Raw genomic sequence first — 21,745 nt, 5'->3', positions numbered from 1 at the left:
GTATAGTTATCCACAGCAGAAATGAAAATTAGAGGGCACATGTCTTCAGGACTTCCTGAGGCTGTGTCATGTTAAAAAAAAAAAAAAAAAAAAAAGAAAGAGAAGTCCTTCTAACTTAATAATTTTTGAGATACTACTTTTTCATTTGTGCCAAGCTTTATCAATCTTCCAGGCTGGGCTAGGAGTGATATCTACTGCAGGCCAGCAGTGTCTTTGGGTGTCTGGTCACCATTTTAACCTGTCTATTTGCATTTATCTAATCCTGTTCAAAAGGGGAAGAAGAGGCAGTCTATTTATTTACTACTCCCTTATTTAGTTAAAGCTACTGTATGCCAGATGCCATTTTATGCTCTGGGTTTACATAAAGAGGGGAAGAAAGCAGATGTGCTTCATAAGATGATATGAAGAGTTCATGGTCCAGTGGTGGAGACAAATATTAACAAGTAAATACAAATCCATTTGTCGGTACAACTTGATGAAACAAAGGAAAGTAGTCAAAGCTGTGAAGGAAAGGAATAGTATGCTGCTGGGTTTTTTTTTTTTTTTTTTTTTTTTTTTTTTTTTTTTTTTGAGACCAAGTCTCACTCTGTCGCCCAGGCTGGAGTGCAGTGGCATGATCTCGGCTCACTTCAACCTCCGTTTCCCAAGTTCAAGTGATTCTCGTGCCTCAGCCTCCCAAGTAGCTGGGACTACAGGTGCATGCCACAATGCCCAGCTAATTTTTGTATTTTTAGTAGAGATGGGGTTTCACCATGTTGACCAGGCTGGTCTCGAACTCCTGACCTCAAGTGATCCACCCACCTCAGTCTCCCAAAGTGCTGGGATTGCAGGTGTGAGCCACTGCACCCAGCCATAGAGTGCTTTTTAAAGGGAGGGTAACAGTGGAGACATCCTTAAATTTATGGGGTCAAGGAATACTTCCCTGTGAAAGTTAGATTTAACTGAAGACCAGAGGAGAAGTTAGCTAGGTAAAGACTAAAATGAGAATAGCATAGGCAAAGACCAAGGCTGGGAAAGAGCTGTCCTAGATCAAGAAAGTATAAGAATGCCAGAATGGGTAGAACCTGGTAAACAAAGAGAGATGAAGCTGCAGGGGGAGGCAGAGACAGCTTAGGCAGGGCCTTGAAGCTATAATGGGTTTAAATGGTGACCCTCCAAAAGATGTGTCCATGTCATAGTCCTTGGAACCTGTGATGTGACCTTATTTGGGGGGAAAAAAGTCTTTGTAGATGTAAGTCTGCAAATGATCTTAATGATTATGAGATCATCCTGAATTATCTGTGTGGGCCCTAAATCCAGTGATGTGTCCTTATAGAAAACATACAGAGGAGATAAGAGAAGGCCATGTGAAGCCGGAGGCAGAGATTGGAGTGACATAGCAACAAGCCAGTGAGTGCCTAGAGACACCAGGAGCTGGGAGAAGGAGGGAATGAGATATCCCCTAGAGCCTTTGGAGAGAGTGTGGCCCGGTCAACACCGTGATTTCAGGCTTCTGGTTTCCGGAACTGTGAGATAATAAATTTCTGTTGTTTCATGCCTCCAGGTTTGTGGTAATTTGTTACAGCAGCTACAGGAAACTTGACATGTTTTAGGATTTTGTTCTGAGAGTGGTAGAAATTGTTGGAGGCATTAGTAAGGGAATAACATGATTTGTACCTCAAAAGGACCACTCTGGCTACTATACAGAGATTGTACTATTAGTAGGGAAATCACTTAGGGGGACTATAGTAATACCAGCAGATGATGGTGGTTCAAACTAGGATGGTGGTCTTCAAATTACTGTGATGGTCCGGGCAAGACAGAAATTTGGGAATTATTAGCATATAAATGGTATTTAGAGTCATGGGAATGAGTGAGATCACCTGGGAAGAATGTAGAACAAATACCCCATGTCTGAATATTGAAGATATCCAACCTGTAGATCAGAAGAGGAGATAGCAAAATAACCTAAGAAAGAATAATCAGAAAGATAAGAGGGAAAGCCATTATAGTAGGGTATCATGAAAGCCAAGGTTAGGAGTGGGATAGAAATGTTGAAGATAGAGACAATATTAAATTGTCATTAGAGAGAGTGGAGAGAGAAACTAATAGAGAATCATGCACTGCTTTGGAGTATATAAGACTCATGTAAACTTATTTATCATAAATGTATAGTGTTTCCAATCTGTTTGGGGGTTGGGGTGACCAGCAATTCTCACTGGTATAGTTATGATCTCAGAAAAAGCAGAGTGCTTGGCATTTTTGCCAGGGGAATTTGAAGGAAGGAGGGAGAGTCAAGGGACTGAACGTTACGTGTATGAGGGGGATTATAATTGAATAAGGAGAGAAACGAAGGTTATAAATTGGTTAGTGAAGTGAAGATGGTGAGAAAAGAGCCTCAATGGAGAACATGGGTCTGGATGAGAACATGGGTCTTGGAGTTCTGGATGAGATGGAAGTGAGTGAGTCATAAGGAAAGCAAGTTGTCCTGGTGGGTTGCAATCAGAGATTTGAGAAGTGTTCATGTTCTGCTGGTGACAAGATTTTTAGAACAAGCGGCTGAGGAGGCAGGAGAAAAAAGGTCTTTGGAGAGGCCCTATTTTCCCCTTGGTCTGAAATGTTCTTCACCACCTCACCCTTTATTTGGCTGATTCCCTGTCCTTCACACCTCCATTTAAAATGCCCCCGATCATTCTATCTAACTTAAGATTCCACCTCCACACAAAATAAAGCTTCCTGCTTTATCTTTCATACCTCTTAGCACAAGTTAAAATGATATAAAGCCAAGCACAGTGGTGCATGCCTGTAGTCCCAGCTACTGAAGGGGCTGAGGCAGGAGGGATACCTTGAGCCCAGGAGTTTGCGACCAGCCTGGGGAACATAGCAGGACCCCCATCTTCAAAAAATTAATATAAATAAATAAATAAATAAATAAATAAATAAATAAATAAATAAATAAATAAAAATGATACGTTTGTCTGCGTTTCCACTTGAATTTAAGCTCCCCAATTAGAGATTTCTGTCTGCTTTGTCACTTAGGACTCCCCCCTTTTGCCGCAATGCCTTACATGTTGTTGGGGTCATGTATCTGTTGAGTTAATTCATAGTGCTCAGAGTTGAAATGGAAAGGAAGACTGTGACTGAAGTAGGTGACATGTGAAAGAGAAAATGATTGCTGCTTGAAAGGTGACAGGAAACTTGATGTCCCCAAGCAGAGTCAAGGTTTAAGTACTTAAGGAGGAAGAGGGACTTACAGAGAGAAGGATGTGAATACAAGAGGCAACATCTAGTGGGTGTTGTGGCCCAGTGGTAAATTTTGAGGAGAGAAGGCGTGGGTACTAGGGTCAGCTTAAAGGGATATCCATAGCATTATGGGAGTGAAAGTTTGCACAATGATTGATGACCAGAGAGGCTTGAGGCTTCAACTTCTGGTCATAATTAGAGGAAGCAGGACCTGAAGCATAGTGGATTTTTTCTTAGTAGACTCTTAGAAGGTAGGATATACTAGTCTGTTCTCCCACTGCAATAAAGAAATACCTGAGGCCGGGTGCAGTGGCTCATGCCTGTAATCCCAGCACTTTGGGAGGCTGAGGCAGATCACCTGAAGTCAGGAGTTCGAGACTAGCCTGGCCAACATGGTGAAACCCTGTCTCTACAAAAAATAAAAAATTAGCCAGGTGTGGTGGCACGCGCCTGTAGTCCCAGCTGCTCAGGATACTGAGGCAGGAGAATTGCTTGACCTGGGAGGCAAAGGCTGCAATGAGCTGAGATCGCGCCACTGCACTCCAGCCTGGACGACAGAGTGAGACTCCATCTTAAAAAAAAAAAAAAAAAAAAAAAAAAACCTGAAACTGAGTAACTTACAAAGAAAAGAGGTTTAATTGACTCACAATTCTGCAGGCTATACAGGAAACATGGCTGGGGAGGCCTCAGGAAACTTAACAATCATGGCGGTAGGCAAAGGAGAAGCAGGCACATCTTACATGGCCAGAGCTGGAGGAAGAGAGAGAAGGGGAGGTGCTATACACTTTTAAACAATTAGATCTTGTGAGAACTCACTCACTATCACAAAAACAGCAAGGGGGAAATCTGCCCCTATGATCCAATCACGTCCTGCCAGGCCCCTCCTCCAACACTGGGGATTACAATTCAACATGAGATTTGGGTGGGGTCATAAGTCCAAACCATATAATAGGGGCTCTTAGGTTTCACAGGATGGATGGAAAGGTGATGAGAAGGAAGAGGATGGGAGAAAACAAAATAGCCTTTGAAGTGTTATCATCCCTTCAACTGAAATTTTAGTAACTTGCCCAAAACTATAAAGCTAGTAGGCAGCAGAGCCTAGCAGTTGTCCCCAATCTTTTTGGAACCAGGGACTGGCTTCATGGAAGACAATTTTCACAGTAGGGTTCACACTTCTATGAGAATCTAATGCCGCTGCTGATCTCACTGGAGGTGGAGCTCAGGCCTTAATGCTTGCTTGCCTGCCGCTCACCTCCTGCTGTGCAACCCAGTTCCTAATAGTCCACGGACCAGTACCAGTTCGCATCCTGGGGGTTAGGGACCTCTAGCCTAATAGAGTCTGGTTTGAGTCTGATTCCAGAACCATACCCTTTTCCATTAGGCCAGTCATCCCTTTCCCAGAGGGCCACATTCACGTTTAAACAAACAGTAAAAGCCTTTAAAAGTATTTTCACATGGTTTGCAGAATCTGACCTGTACTTTAAAAGTTTCTGTTGAAAATTGCATAATTTTAACATTGAAGTTGTTACTTCCCCCACTTTTCCCTTCAAGGTTATCCTGTCATTGATTAAATCCTTCTGTAACATGTGGTTTGCTTGTACGACAAATGATAGTAAAGAACAAATTAATCTTTCCTTTTTTTACTGAATAGAAGCAAACTGAAATTTGGAACTTTTTAGTTACTTTCCCTGCAGTGAAACCATAATAAAAGTTTGCCAAAGATTTTTTTTTTTTTTTTCAAATTCTTGATGGCAGCCTAAGTGGTACTTTGTGGAGCTTCTCCTATTATAGCTTAAAAAATTACTAAACCTACAAAAGCTGAAAAATTACAAAAGCTAAACTAATTTAGTGTAACACTGAGAGGTAGTAACAGAGTGCATTGTTTCTCAAATTTCAGTGTGCATCAGAATTCAGTGAGAAACTTGTCAAAAATTTATATTCCCAGGTCTCACCCCAAATAATGTATAATTTACTTGAAATACGTATTTATAACAAGGACCCTAGTAACTCTGATGGAGATAATTCATAAATTCCCTTTGCTTTGAGAAGCACTGGTTTATTGGTTAAAAGCCTAGGCTTTGGAGTCTTGTAGAAGTGGGTTAAAAATTGAACTTTTTCACTTTTCATCTATGTTACCTTGACCAGTTACCTAACCTCACTAAGCCTCATTTCCTCTTCTGTAAAATAGAGATAATGATATTTATCTGCCTTGTTGTTAGGATTAAATAAAGTAGTACTTATAAAGGTGCCTAGTCTGGAGTCCAATGATGCAGTCACAGCACACTGCAGCCTTGACTTCCTGGGCTCCAGCTGCCTGCCTCCCTCAGCCTGTGGAGTAGCTGGGACTACAGGCATCCACCACCAAGCCCAGGTAATTTTTTAAATTGTTTGTAGAGATGGGGTCTCGCTATATTGCTCAGGCTGGTCTTGAACTCCTGGCCTAACATAGTCCTTCTGCCTTGGCCTCTCGAAGCCCTGGGATTACAGGCATGCGCCACCATGCCTGGGCTTGAGACTTATGCAGTATTGAAAAATACTAGACCCATAGTACTAACTCAGTAAAGGTTTCCATTGTTATTGCTAGTCTTCAAAGACGTGAAATTTGAATAAATTAAATTCAATTTCTTCAGCTTGTCATTACTAAAGATTACTTTTTAAAGCACCCACAGCTCCTTTAGACCCAGCTTATACTAGGAAGCTAATTACTTAGTATCAGCTAGAAAGCAAATATGCTTAGTTATTTCCTTATTCAAGGCAAAGGGATTTTAAGTTAGTGCTGTCACTTAATTATGTTATTATGCAGTGCTTGCATAGTACAAACTACTTCTGACTGTATTACAGTATTAAAGTTGGTTTAGTCAAGATTAGAATATTGTCTTTTTATTGTACAACCCTTTCCCTCACTTCCATCTAGGTTTATTGTTGTTTTGAGACAGTCTCACTCTGTCACCCAGGCTGGAGTGCAGTGGTGCGATCTCAGCTCACTACAGCCCCGACCTCCTGGGTTCAAGTGATTCTCATGCCTCAGCCTCCCAAGTAGCTAGGACTATAGGTGCGCGCCACCACGCCCGGATAATTTTTTGTATTTTTAGTAGAGACAGGGTTTCACCATATTGGCCAGGCTGGTCTCAAATTCCTGGCCTCAAGTGATTCACCTGCTTTGGCCTCCCAAAATACTGGGAGTACAGTGAGCCATTGTACCAGGCCCCATCTAGGTTTATAGATGTATGTCTGGGGATTGCCTTTTATTTTTCATTTCTTAAAAATATTTATAAAAGAACTCATTCTTATAGATTTCTTTAGAAGATTTCCCTATTTTTCCCCTAAATAAAGCAGTCTGGTGTTTCTTTTGTGACCCAAAGGCAAGCATAAACCTGGAAATGCAGCATAAAGTACAAAGTCATGGCACCACGTGAAACTAGAAAGCTGAGTTTATTTTCAGTAATGGACTTTATAGTAGGACATAATGGAGGTAGAAAATATAGAGAAAGACTTCTGAAATAATTGAAAAATCCAAGGATTTCTATATGAAGCTAATCTGAATTATCAGGATTTTTTTTTTTTTTTTTTTTTTTTGTGAGACAGAGTCTCACTTTGTTGCCCAGGCTGGAGTACAGTGGCACAATCTAAGCTCATTGCAGCCTCTGCCTCCCGGGTTCAAGCAATTACCCCGCCTCAGCCTCCCGAGTAGCTGGGATTACAGGCATGCAGCACAGTGCCTGGCTAACTTTTTTTGCATTTTTAGTAGAGATAGGGTTTCACCATGTTGTTCAGGCTGGTCTCGAACTCCTGACCTCAGGTGATCCACCTGCCTCAGCCTCCCAAAGTGTTGGGATTACAGGCATGAGCCATTGCACCTGGCCAATCAGGATTATTCTGAATATGGAATGAAAAGGCCTGAGAGGGAATATATTTCAAATGTACAAAGCTATCTAAAATATGTACTATTTGGCCAGGCATGGTGGCTCACACCTGTATCCCAGCACTTTGGGGGGCCAAGGTAGGCGGATCACCTGAGGCCAGGAGTTCGAGACCAGCCTGGCCAACATGGTGAAACCCTGTCTCTATTAAATACAAAAAAAAATTTTAGCCAGTGTGGTGGTGTGTGCCTGTAGTCCCAGCTACTTGAGAGGCTGAGGCAGGAGAATTACTTGAATCTAAGAGGCAAAGCCTGCAGTGAGCCAAGATTCTGCCACTGTACTCCAGCCTGGGTGACAGAATGAGACTCCATATCAATAAAAAAAAGAATAAAAACATATTTCTGCCTCCAGTGACAAAAGTAATTGGTAGCTGAAAATATCAGTAGCAAAAACCGCAATCTTGCACCAACCTAGTAATTGTAAAACGGGACAAAATATATGTGAGTTAGCTGTTTTCAGGCATTGACCTATAGAGAGTGCAAAAACTATGATCTTTACAGGAAAGAAAACATGCAAGGTGATGATCTCCTTGACTTTCTTCCTGGGAGCATTTTTCCTGCTGCACAGCAGAGAGGTAGAGCAGCCTCAGAGTAACAGCCTAGCTGAGCTCAGGATGTGCAGAGTGGGAAACTGTGAGACTACCAGGGATCTCTCACTGCCGAACGGAGAGCTGAATGATGATACTAATGACCATGCAGGGCTGGATGTCTAGGTCTCTAGCTTCAACAAAGAGGAAGTCTCTCTGAGCACTTCAGACATTGAGTTGAGACACCAGAAAGGCCAGGTCTTTAGGAATCAGGACCACATGTGAAAGAAAGGGCCACGCCCTAGGACTTATTTCCAAGCTCAAGTAGAACCATGCTACCAAAGAGCAAAAGGAAGTGTGCAAGACCAAAAAGGAGCCACCTACAATTTAATTGCCTCCCAGTTAAAAAAACAGAACAGGCTGTGTGTGGTGGCTCACACTTGTAAATCCAGCATTTTGAGGGGCCAAGACAGGCAGATCACTTGAGGCCAGGAATTCGAGACCAGCCTGGACAACATGCTGAAACCCTGTCTCTACTAAAAATATGAAAAAATTTAGCTGACTGTGGTGGTGCACAATTGTAATCCCAGCTACTTGGGAGGCTGAGGCACGAGAATTGCTTGAACCCAGGAGACAGAGGTTGTAGTGAGCCGCGATTGCACCACTGCACTCCAGCTTGGGCAACAGAGCGAGACTCTGTCTCAGAAAAACCAAAACTGAATACTGAACTCTAGTTAGTGGGATTGCTTTTGCAGTGGTGTGGTTTCATGATTCTGAAACTACTGTATTTTAGGATTGAGCAAAGATATATTGAGCATGGGAGCCAGGTTTCTTATTGTGGGAAAAGAGAGTCACAAATATGGAAAAAGGGAGAGCAAGAATGTATTCTGTGGTGTTAGATTAAAACTCATGGTTTTTAATATCTATATCAATTGACAAACCTACATACAGATAGATAATAGCTCTCTATTTATAGCTAATTTCTTAGTTCTGCCCGTTGTGATTTCAGTCTTATTCCTCAGCTCTGTTCACTGACACACCAGTAGCAATGAGCAAACATTGTGCCCAGATATTGGTTTCTAAATACCATTATCCATTAAAAGAAACCAGAGCTTTTTGGGGAGGAAAGAAAAGGCCCATTTCAGGGCTGGAGCAGGAGAAGTACGTCTTAGAACATCTTGTAATTCTAGAAAATAAGGGAGTATTTGAAGAATGGAAATATATCAAAGGGACGCAGAGGCCAGCTTTTAAAGGAGCTTTCATTTGCCAAATCTGGAACAATTTGAGAGTCAAAATAAATGGCAGTTATGGATTATAACCTGTTGAGTTAAATAATCTATACATTCACACTGATAAAAATAAGTAAATGAGTAAACAGATAAACGGAGGAAAATGGATGCTTCTTCCTTACAACAGTAAATACATTTTTAAAATATTAATTCATTAACTTACTAATTAAACGTTAATTAAGTAGTAAATCATAGAATGATGGGTTAGAAAATTATGAAAGGATACTAAAGTTAGTGTGTGACAGTTTGGTGAGGAAGGCAATATTTATATAGTCTTATCTCTCCATATATTAGTCTGTTCACACACTTCTATAAAGAGCTGCCTAAGACTGGGTAATTTATAAAGGAGAAAGGTTTAATTGACACACAGTTCCACATGGCTGGGTGGGCCTCAGAAAATTTACAATCATGGCCTAAGGGGAAACAAACACGTCCATCTTCGCATGTCCATCTTCGCATGTCCGTCTTCATATGGCAGCGGGAGAGAGAAGTGCAGAGCAAAGGTAGGGAAGCTCCTTATAAAACCATCAGATCTGTGAGAAATCACTCACTATCACGAGAACCACCCCCATGATGTAATCACCTTCCACGAGGTCCCTCCCCCAACACACGGGGATTATAATTCGAATTACAATTCAAGGTGAGATTTTCGGTGGGGACACAGCCAAACCATATTATGCCACAAGTTACTTATTAATTCCAAAGGGAAAAATAGTAGCTTTACATGGTAGAGGTAGGATCACCTAAACCAAGCAATCAAAGTTAACATCAACACTATTAGGACAAAGAGACATCATGTGCACCCTAATATGATGCACTGCTAAGGGCACAACATAACTTTTGTGATATTCTTGTCAAAATTGTATCTTTAATCTAATAAAATTAATAAGCATGCTACCAAAATAACAGGCTTATAGTCTTCAAGAATATAAAGGTCAATAAAGACAAAGAGCAACCTAAGAACTCTCTAATTTTTCTGTAAGATTAAAATTGTCAAAATAGAAATTTACCAAAAATAAGAGGGAAAAAGGAGTGAGGCAGCTCTAGGTATTAACGAAACATTATCTCCAGCATATATCATGCTAAGTAGACTGAGGAGGCAGGATAGAGAGGTAAAATGCAGAAAGCATATAATATACTACCATTTGTATAAAAAGCGTATGAGAATAGACACACACATTTGAATAAGCACAAAGGATTTCCAAGAAATTAGTAATGCTGGTTGCCTCTAGAAGGAGAACCAGGTTGTCAAGGACTAGAAGGAGATTTCATTAAATGCCATTTTGTAATGTTGGAATTCTGTAATATTGGAATTCTGTATCAGGTACAAATATTACCAACTGAAAAGATAAGTAAGATAATTTGTAAGAAACAAAAAACTGGAGACAGTAACATTTCTTTTCAGAAAATAGTGTTCCGGACAGAGCCTCTAAGTAACTGCAGCTGATTTTGGTCAAATCAATGAGTGAGAAAGCTTGGGTTGACTCAAGGAAGTTATTGGTACTTAAGGTGACACAAAAATGGGTGACCGTTTGAGCATTGTGTGATAGACACAGAGCAAACATGTTTTCCATTTATTATTCTTTGTTGTCACCTCCAGAGACAAAGCACTGACCTAGGTAAGCATGGGCTTTGTTCTTCTGCCAACAGAGATTTCTTGAAACAATGGATTATTGTTATAGATTATAAATAGTTTATTTTAAATTGGTAGATTACTAGTTAATGTTTTCCATTAATTTCCTCTCGTTTGACATTTTATCTCAGAATAGACCCGTTGAAGATAAATGGTACAAGCTTTGACATTTTAAATTATGTGGTAATGTTTATATAGGGTGTGGTTTAATGGAAATGTATGAAAGCAAATTCCACGTTGACACAGTACAACACTGACATCAATAACCAAATACAGTTTATTATCATGGTATTAGGGTTTGGTAGGACAATTCTTTCCTAAGAAAGAAGGTTAAGGAAGTAAAGAGGGAAATTCAGTGTTGGTTTTCATAGTTTTTTTTTTTTTTTTTTTTTTTTTAATTTTTTTGAGACAGAGCCTTGCTCTGTCTGGAGCAGGCTGGAGTGCAGTGGCGCAATCATGGCTCAGTACAGCCTCTGTCTCCCGCCTCCACCTCAGCCTCCCCCAACCCCACAGAGTAGCTGGGAATACAGGTGCAGGTCACCACGCCCAGCTAATTTTTTTTGAATTTTTTGTAGAGACAGGGTTTCGAGACGTTGCCCAGCTGGTCTCAAACTTCCGGGCTGAAGTGATCTGCGGCCTTGGGGGTCATATATATAAACTCCCTCCTATTTTCTTCTGAGTCCATGCCTTTCTGGCTTTGATCCCACTTTCTTGGGGAAGAAAACACATGCACTAATTCTGATGTTAGGAATATTCTAAGCATATATCTTCAATATTATTATTCATCCAGGACCAAAGTAAGTCCTGATGCAGGAAATGATTGAGTTTCACAGCTTTCTGAGCCCCTACTTGGCCTAGGAAGCCCAGCTGGAGCGTCCTCTCACTTGGACTCAGGGCCAGCTTTGTGGGCATACCTCCTACACAGTTGCACAGGGCTCCATGCTTAGTTTAATGCTATGCTATCATTGTCCTGCAATTCTTAATTATTTTCCTATAAGAGCCTCACGTTTACATTTTGCACTAGGCCCTGCAAATTATGTAGCAGGTCCTGATCAGGCTTGATTTTACTAAACCTCATTCCACACACTTGTCACCCCCTTGGAATGCTCCTTCTCTTCCTGGACACCACAATGTCCTTGTCTTTTCCTACTTTGTTTGTGGCGCCTCCCTTTGCTCTTCCTTATCTGAACGTTAAGTGTCCTCACCCTTTTCTTTATCTGTACTGATTTCCTCAGTGATCCCATCCAGTTTACAGCCTTCAGTACTTTCTCTAAGCTACTACTAACAGAGAAAATTTTAGCAATAATAGCTACATTTGAGTATTTTTCATGTGGCAGGCATAAATTGCAAGTACTATTTCCTTTAGTATTTTCAACACCTCGTTTTGCAAACGAAGTGTCCTGGGCACAGAGAGGTTGAGTAACTTGCCCAAGGGCACACAGCAGTAAGTGACAGCATGGATTTGAGCACAGTGAGTCTAATTTTACAGGGTGTTCTTTTAACCACCACACTGTATAGTCAGAACCTCTCCCTGGGCTCCAGGGGGTATATCCATCTTCCTACTTGACATTTTCACTTGTATGTCTAATTGGCATCTCAAATTTACTATGTCCACCCCATCCTGTATCACTTCAGATCTCCCTTTCTGGTCTTTCCCGTCTCATTAAATGACACTAAAACTCACTTGGGTGCCCAGGCCAAAATTCTAACATCTTTTCTTTTTCTCTCACATCTAGCCATTAGCATGCCTCATAGACTCTACAGTGTATCTTGATTTTGACTCTTTCTCCTCCTTCCAAGGCCCCCAGCCTAGTCCAGACCACTGCTTTCTCCTGACTGGATGATTGCAGTACCCTCCTAATAGATCTGTCCTTTGTCCCTTGTGTCTTCTCCACACAACAGCTAGAGTGATGTTTTCTGCTTTTTCCTAAACGTTTTATTGAAGCATTGATATGTTCCAAAAATTGCAGAAATAGTGTAACTGTACGGCTTGATGAATCTTTAGAATGTGACCTGCTTATTTAACCAAAACCCAGAGTGAGAAACATAACATTACCAGTATCTCCAGAAGTCCCCTCTTATATTCCCTTCCCACCACTATCCTCCCTCCCTGCCATCCACATAATCACTATGTTTGCTTCTAACTTCATAGGTTAATTTTGCTTCTTCTTAAACTTCATATAAGTAAAATTTAACACAGTAGCTATACAATGTGAATATATTGCAATTTATGTATTCATTTTACTTGGATAGTTGGGCTTCTGGCTTTGATATATTGTGAATAGTATTGCCACAAACGTACATGTCTTTTGCTAACCATACGTAAGAATTTCTGTAGGTATATTTCTAGGAGTGGAATTGCTGAATCGAATACTAAGTATATATTCAGCTTCAATAGATATTTCAAAATAGATTTTCAAAGTGGTTATAACCATTAGTAGTATATGAGCATTCCAGTTACTCTACATCCTCACCAAGATTTGGTGTTATTTATCTTTTTCATTGTAATCATTCTGATGAGTGTGCATGGATATCTCATTGTGGTTTTAATTTACATTTTCCTGATGACTAATGGAATTGAGAACCTTTTTATATGTTTATTGGCCATATGTGTATCTTCTTTTGCAAAGTGCCTGTTTAAGTCCTTTGCCTATTTTTTGTTGTTGTTGTTGTTGGGTAGTGTACCTTTTTCTTATTGATTTGTAGCATTCTTTTTATATTTTATTTTATTTGTAGAGATGGAGTCTCATTATGTTGCCCAGGTTGGTCTCAAACTCCTGGCCTCAAGCGATCCTCTCACCTTGGCCTATCAAATTGCTGGGATTACAGGCGTGAGCCACTGTACCTGGCTGATTTGTAGCATTCTTTATAGATTCTGTATATACATACTTTGTTATGTGTTGGATATATGTGTTGTAAATATCTTCTTTGCCACTCGGTGGCTTGCTTTCCTACTTGGTTAGTGGTACCTCTCAGTGAACAAAACTTCTTAATTTTTGTACAGTACAAATTATCATTCTTTTCCTCTATACTTATTAACTTTAATGTCTTTTTAAAGCAGTCTTTGCCTACCCCAAGGTCATGAAGATATTCTGTGTTCTCTTCTAAAAGCTTATTGTTTTACGTACCACATTTAGATCTATGTTCCAAGTGGAATTAACTTTTGTATGTGGTATAAAGTGTAGGAGTCAAGATTAATTTTCTTCCTTATGAGTATCCAGTTGACTCACTACAATTGTTTTATTTTTTTATTTCTTTTTATCATGTATTACCCTCCTTTGAGAATACAAGTTAAAAAAAAAATCCTTTCCTTATTGTCAAAGTGACAGTGTTCTTAAACCAGATCATGAGATTCCCCCTGCTCAAAATCTAGAGTAGTTTCCCATCGCAGGTTTTTTTTTTTTTTCTTTTAATAATTGTAGCTTTTATTTTAGATTCAGGGAGTACATGTGCAGGTTTGTTACATGGGTTTACTACTTGATCCCATCACCCAGGTAGTGAGCATTGTTCTCAATAGTTTTTCAAACCTTTCCCCGCTCCTTTCCTCCCTCTTCTAGTAGTCCCCAGTGGCTATTGTTGCCATCTTTATGTCCAGTGTACCTAATGTTCAGTTCTCACTTATAAGTGAGAACATATGGTATTTGGTTTTCTGTTCCCGCATTAATACACTTAGGATAATGGCACATTGCACTTTAGAAGAAGAAGAAGACACACCTCCCACCATGGCTTTTCCTCCTCCATCTGCCCCCTTTTTGGTTTCCCTCCCACCGGTCTCTTCTCTCCCATCTACTGGGGAAACACTGACCTCCTTGCCATTCTTCATTCTTCCAGGTGCTTTTGCACAGGGATTCCTGTGCTCAGAGTACTCTTTCTCCATGTCTCAGCTAGGATCACTCCCCATTTCACTCACCTCTCTGCTCAAATGTCCTTTCCTCAGAATGGACCACCCAATCACCCCACCTACCGTTAATGAATAAATAATATGTAAAAGTCCTCTGTATCTGTGTATTATTAATGTTGTCTTCCCTACTATGTGATTCTTTGAGAGAAGGGATTGTATCTTACTTGCTTTTGTATATCTCATTTGCAGCATGATACACAGAACTCAAATAGTGTCCTGAGTTTATTACATATGATAACTAATTGTTTTCCTCGCTTTGTCTACATTAGCCTTGGATAATTCCAACTCTGCTATAAATCTTTAGTAATGTGGATAAGCTCTGGTGGAATATTAACTTTTTGTACTTTTTTAAAAAGGGGATGCTAAGCAATATTGTAGCTGAACTCACTTTAACTGTTTTACATGGAAATAATGCATAGGCTGAGCCCAAATGAACTTTTTATGTTGGCAAAAGAACATAGGTTTCAGTGACTTTATGTAGCCAGGCCCTATGTTTTCTCTAACAGTGATACTAATTGTGTTCAAGTTTATAACATTACATTTTTTTCTAAGCACTCTACAATCCAGATTTAGTGATTCTCATTGACCTACGTCCTATTATTGGGGCTATTCTAGGGCTACATGCATAAAATAAAATTTGTTTATTAGGCAAGGGTTAGATCTACCTTTCATTTGTTTATTTGTTCATTCTTTGTCAAGGCAATTATTTCCATCATTGATTGCATTTGTTTTCCTTTTTGTAAATCTGTAAGCTATTGTCTGACACACGATTCTTTTATTAATTCTTTTATTAATCATCAAATGCCATTAAATTATAGAGCAGAAAGAGACTAATAAGATCATCTTATCCAGCTATATAAGTATTACTGGATCAGTTGATAAATATAGTTGGTAAATTAAAATATTGCATCTTTAATAATCAGCTTCATGAAGCTGATAAGTGTGCTGTGGGTGTGTTAAGAGACTATGCTAAATCTTAGGAAAAACACACTGAAGTATTTAGGAATAAAGATGCCGTGAGTTGTATAACTTACTCCTAAATGGTTCAGGAAAAAAAATATGTATGTGTTTGTGTGTGTGGGTTTATGTGTGTTCATGTACAAGGAAAAACAAATACAGAGCAAATTACAAACCAAATGAAGCAAAACATTAACAAGTAGATTTGGGTAAAAGGCATATCAGTGATTTGCACTGTTCTTGTAACTTTTCTCTAAGTGTGAAATTATTTCCACATAAACAGTTTGAAAAATTATCTCATCCATCCCTCTCAGGAAAAACATTCAGTCCTCATGACACCATGACACAGAGGTTAACTAGCTTTCCATTACCCAGAGTTAGAAACAAAACTGACTCTTAGTCCCGTGTACCTCTGTTACACTATGCTGCGGCCTTCTGGTAAATAAAGTTACTGAGCACTAATCGAATACAGGGGCCAGTCATCCTGCTGTGTGCTTACAAAGGACACCGCCAAGCTTGCATATTAGTGATGTAGTTTTGAGTACCTTTAAAAAGTAATTTGGCTATTACCTGGTCAGCCTCACAACCTCCAGCTCCTCTATTACCTGGACGCCTTGTTATTAGATACGCTGCCCATTGTAATGAGACACACCTATGTTTGCATTTTAACAAACAGTGGTTTTGTTCTTCTATTTCTTGATAGCTACTGCTTCTTGGGACACCTTTCTCATGCTATGGAATTTCAAGCCACATGCTAGAGCTTACAGATATGTGGGTCACAAGGATGTTGTAACCAGCGTGCAGTTTTCTCCACATGGAAACTTATTGGCATCTGCCTCACGAGACAGAACCGTGAGACTCTGGATTCCTGATAAGTAAGAGAAACAAAGAAACACTTGATATCCTTTGGATTTGGAAATGTGAAAGAAAGCTGAGCCCAGCTGCTGCTCATGCACTGCTGCCCACACTATTAGTCTCAGTCACACACAAGACATGCTGCCCTTGTGGTAAAGTCAAACTAATTCATACAATTTTTTCCTCAAAATTATGTCTTCTTTTTGAAAACTGTTTCCTACCATGGAAATATGCTTAATATATCTTAAGTTTTGTTGAGAGAGTAGTGGTAGCTATCAATCCCTTTGTAGATCTGAGGTAAGCTTTAGACTGTCTCCCCAGAATGATACACATCAGTTTGTATAACCAAAAATTCACAGTTTATTAACTTCTTAATGCCCATTCATGGACCCTTCAAGGGCCCTTGGATCCCTATTGAAAACCCTGTGCCTTTGATTTGATTTGTATCACTCATTATCAGGGTACAGAATTTTCTTAAAGAAAATTTCTGACAAAAGTATAAATCATTGCATTTGTGTAAGGCAATATCCAGTATAACAAATCTCTGTAAGAGAGACTTTTCAAACCCTAACTAATGGCCCATTTATTTTAAGTAATTATTGAGCCATGATTTTTAAAAATGGTTTTAAACTTTAAAGTATGTAAATTTTCGAACATACATGAAAACAGAATGAATAGCACGACTCCGCCGCCTCATACTCCCATCAATCAGCTTCAACAGTTGTCAGGATTCTGCCCATCTTGTTTCATCTACACCTCCCCTCACTTTTTCCCCTGGGGTATTTTTAGAACAAATCCTACATATCGTATCATTTCCCCCCATAAATACTTCAGAGCAGAGGTCCCCAACCCCTGGGCCACCGATCAGTACCAGTCCATGGCCTGTTAGGAGCCAAGCCAGAGCTCTGCCGTCTGTCGGATCAGCGGCGGCATTAGATTCTCACAGGAGCACAAACCCTATTGTGAACTGTGCATGTGAGGGATCTAGGTTGCACGCTCCATATGAGAATCTCATGCCTGATGATCTGTCAGTGTCTCCCATCACCCCAGATGGGACCATCTAGTTGCAGGAAAACAAGCTCAGGGCTCCCATTGATTCTACATTATGGTGAGTATGTAATAATAATAGAAATAGGGCTGGGCGTGGTGGTTCACACCTGTAATGCCAGCATTTTGGGAGGCTGAGGCAGGTGGATCCCCTGAGGTCAGAAATTTGAGACCAGCCTGGCCAACATGGTGAAACCCTGTCTCTACTAAAAATACAAAATTAGCCAGGCATGGTGGCATGCACCTGTAATCCCAGCTACTTGGGAGACTGAGGCAGGAGAATTGCTTGAACCTGGGATGTGGAAGTGGCAGTGAGCCAAGATTGTGCCACTGCATTCCATCCTGAGCAGAAAAGAACAAAACTCCTTCTCAATAATAATAATGATAATAATAGAAATAAAGTAACACGATAAATGTAATCCACTTGAATCTCCCAAAATCATCCATCCTTCTCCCTGACTCCCTGGTCCCATGGGAAAATGGTCTTCCATGGAACTGGTCTCTGGCGCCAAAAAGGTTGGGGACCACTGCTTCAGAAGATAAGAATTTGAGCATTTCCTTGACCCTGTTGTGGCAGGATTTGACTTGTAGTCTATGACTAAACAGGCCCAGGTACTCCCAAATGAAGGAAAGCTCATGGGCATTCCCATGCCAGTGGGCGCTTTTTTTCTGCCACCACCCAAGGGGAACTCTATGCTGAGAAATCTGAATATTATTCCAATGGTAGTGAAAACTATTGAAGAGAAGTGACGTGTTATAATGGATGGCAATGTAGCAGGGAATTTTAAGGGAGAAGGAACTGGTTTGGGGTCCAACAGGAGAAGCATGTTCTAAAACCCTTAACTTTGGGAATTTAGAACTAGCTTTTTTACTATCTTCAGCACAGCATCACTTCAGTCTCCCATTACTAATTCAAAGAAATCTCAGTGAACAAACTGTATAAGGGTAGATGAGCTAAAAGCTCACTGAATCATTAATTTGTCATAGCTCATCTAAATACAATGATTAGGCTTGTGTAGGTGTCCCTAGTTTCTCTTTCTAAATCATGTCATAGTAGGAACAGAGCAATAATGGTGCATCGTGGCAACGGGAAGGAAGATGATGTGTCAGTTATCTATTGCTGTATGACAGTCGCAAAACCTTTGTACCTTACTGTAGGAACAATGATTTGTCACAATTTTGTGGGTTGTCTGGATAGTTCTTTTGCTTATATGGTACAGGCTGAGATTACTCATGCAGCTTCATAGAGCTGGCAGATGGGTAGATGGGTTCCATTCCTCATTCATATGCCTGGGGCCTTGGTGCGGGCTGGTGGCAATGGCATCTTGGTTTTCCATGTGCCCTCTCTCCAGCAGGATAACCTGTAGTTTTCTCACAGCATGACAGCTGGGTTCCAGGAGAATCAAAGCAGAAGCTGCTAGACCAATTAAGAACTAAGCCTGAAACTTGCAGTGTCACTTCTACCACATTCTGTTGCTCAAAGTAAAGTCACAACACCAGCCCAAAGGGAGGAGAAATAAACAGACTCCACCTCCTTTGAAGCAGAGAGACATGCATGTACAGGGATGAGATGAGATGAGTCACAACACCTCCCCTCAAAAGTCACAACACCTCCCCTCAAAGGGAGGGGAAATAAACAGACTCCACCTCCTGTGAAGCAGAGAGACATGCATGTACAGGGATGAGATGAGTCACAACACCTCCCCTCAAAAGTCACACCTCCCCTCAAAGGGAGGGGAAATAAACAGACTCCACCTCCTGTGAAGCAGAGAGACATGCATGTACAGGGATGAGATGAGTATTGGCAACCATATTTGCAGATACACACCACAGCTGGTGACCAGAAGGCTAAGAAAGAATAGGGAGAGGCTGGGGGCATGGCTTGCACCTGTAATTCCCGCACTTTGGGAGGCTGAGGCAGGAGGATCACTTGAGGCCAAGAGTTCAAGACCAGCCTGAGCAACATAGCAAGACCCTGTCTCTATAAAAAATTAAAAATAAAAAAATTATATGGTGATGCCCACCTACAGTCCTAGCTCCTCAGGAGGCTGAGGAGGGATGATCTCTTGAGCGCAGGAGTTTGAGCCACAGCAAGTAGTGATTGCACCACTGTATTCTAGCATGTATGATAGAAAGAGAATACATCTAAAAAAAATGAATAAATAAGAAAAGAATAGGCAGGAGCAAGCCTGAAAGCAAGTCTGGCCCAGAGTTCATCACAGTGGGCAGTCAAGAGAATTTAGTTGAAAGGGCAAGTAAATATGTAGGAGGCAGAGAGCCTATATTAAGTCAAGATGAGGAACTGGAAACCAGTTAGGCACCAGCACGATAAACACAAGGCACTCCTATCTTGGTTTCTTCTGTGTTTCCTGTTGAGACTGGATCCGGTGCTTGGTTTAGCCTATGCCTGAGAGGAGAGCCTTTTAGAAAGGAGGCAAACAACAGCCTGCTGGAGTGCGGAGTGCAGAACTAAAAATCAGGGCAGATTTCGATGATACTGACAGTCCATCTCAGCTTCCTGGTCATTGCAGATGCCTTTTCTTTTCTTTGTTTTCGCTAGGCATTATACTTGGATTCAGGCTAAACTATACTCCTAATTTCCACTCATGAAATTTACCCTTGAAACTTCACTGAGCTAATCCCTGCATGCTCCCTTCTAATTTTTGTTTAATATGTATTTCAGTTTTTCCTGAGTAATATCACATGTCAGGTGATGGAAATTTATGATAAAGTCACCTTTGCTCCCTACAGACCACTGGAAGGGTAAGCCAGGTTGGATCTATGAACCTTTGTTGACTGTTCCAAGTGGAATTCAACATGTATTGAATTCTTTTTATGTGCTTGACATGTTGCTAGATGCTGGTCTTATAGAGATGAATAAATCATCATTCCTGTTCTCCAAAAATGTACTGCATAAGAGGGGACAAATCGTTCTTTAAAAAGTCACTGTATAATGTAGTAAGCAAAATTGTTGTAGCAAATACAGAGCCATTAAGCCTGTCTGGCTTGGCCAGGGGGGTCTGGGGATGGGGGAAGTCCTGAGAAAGCAGAAAGTCCATCCTGAGAAAGCAGTAAATGCAAAGGCAGGGGTGTGTTTGAAGTGCTGTGACTCTTCCAAGTACAAAGTTCAGCGTGAGTGGCAGGATGCCTCACCAACGCACTTGGGCATTGTGCTTTCTTTTGGAGAAGAGCCAGTGACACATTTACACTGGATTTACATGCTTGGAGTTACGCTCTTAGCAAGGTAATAAGCACAATGTGTAGGTGACTGGCAGGGGACAAAAGATTAGAGCAGAGAGACCAGTTAAGAGGCTTTTGCAATAACCTAGGTGAAGGATGTTAAGGATATATCTACCTTAAGGCAAGCAGAGCCGACACAGAAGAGGAGGATTCAGAAGATATTTAGGAAGTGAGGATGATATGGTTTGCTAACTTACTGGATGTGGGAGAGAATGCGGGAAGAGTTGAGTGTGACTTCCAGGTTTCTGGCTTGGACACAGGCGGATGTCACTCTGACCAGCCAAGGTAGCAAAATACAGGACGAGGTGCAGGTGTATGGGAGATCAGTGGGAACATTTGAACATCTGAGACACATATATTGTGGCTGTCTAAATTCTGTTGCCTGATTGTGGCCGTCTAAATTCTGTTGCCTGATTGTGGCCGTCTAAATTCTGTTGCCTGATGTTTTTCAAGCACTTATGACAATTTTCCCCATAGGGTATCTTGAGTATCCATATGATTTTCTAAATGGGAAAATTACCAAGTCCTAGATACAATGTAAGGTGAAAATGCCTTGGGAACTTGGGAACACTGACACAAAGTAGCATTTACCACATATCACCTTGTAACTCCAACACTATCTAGCCTGCTTCCATTTTAAGATGTTCTGCTTCTCAAATGCCTCACATTATTTTCTCTATCTTTTCTTCTATTCTTTTCTGCCCTTCAGTTCTCAACACCTGAAATTTCATGGAAATTTCAGTGTTGATGAAGGGTACAGTACAACACAGCCCTTTCATACTTTTGTTAGGTTTTATAAGAGTTAAACCATTTTATTTAAACTATTTTATATGTTTCAAAGTCTGTATTGTGATTAAGTATTAACTATAATTAAATTAAATGAGTTATAAATATTAAACTGTTTATTTACAGGAGAGGAAAATTCTCAGAATTTAAAGCTCATACAGCTCCAGTTCGAAGTGTAGACTTTTCAGCTGATGGCCAGTTTCTAGCTACAGCTTCTGAAGATAAATCCATAAAAGTATGGAGCATGTATCGCCAGCGCTTCCTGTATTCTTTGTATCGACATACACACTGGGTACGCTGTGCCAAGTAAGTGCAAAAAATTTCATATTAAGATTTCCACATATTTTTTCTGCTTCATGTTTGCCCCCA

At 40.5% G+C, this 21,745-nt stretch overlaps 1 protein-coding gene across 13 annotated transcripts in view; it reads left to right on the top strand.

Moving 5' to 3' along the window:
• Positions 1-21,745, top strand: part of LOC104662548 (POC1 centriolar protein homolog B) — a 138,298-nt gene that overhangs the window by 8,021 nt on the left and 108,532 nt on the right. For 11 of the 13 annotated variants that reach the window (XM_030939773.1, XM_030939774.1, XM_010363579.2 and 8 more), the window contains exons 3-4: positions 16,152-16,323; positions 21,503-21,682. In XM_030939773.1, the coding sequence (XP_030795633.1) occupies positions 16,152-16,323; positions 21,503-21,682 (352 nt within the window). Of the gene's footprint in view, positions 1-16,151; positions 16,324-20,033; positions 20,114-21,502; positions 21,683-21,745 lie in introns of those variants that run through there. The other 2 variants (XM_030939772.1, XM_030939775.1) reach the window with 2 other exon arrangements.

The sequence above is a fragment of the Rhinopithecus roxellana genome, chromosome 10, assembly GCF_007565055.1.
Source record: "Rhinopithecus roxellana isolate Shanxi Qingling chromosome 10, ASM756505v1, whole genome shotgun sequence".
NCBI lineage: Eukaryota > Metazoa > Chordata > Mammalia > Primates > Cercopithecidae > Rhinopithecus > Rhinopithecus roxellana.
The sequence above is the reverse complement of the archived record's forward strand: the minus strand, read 5'-3'. Positions and strand labels throughout refer to the sequence as shown.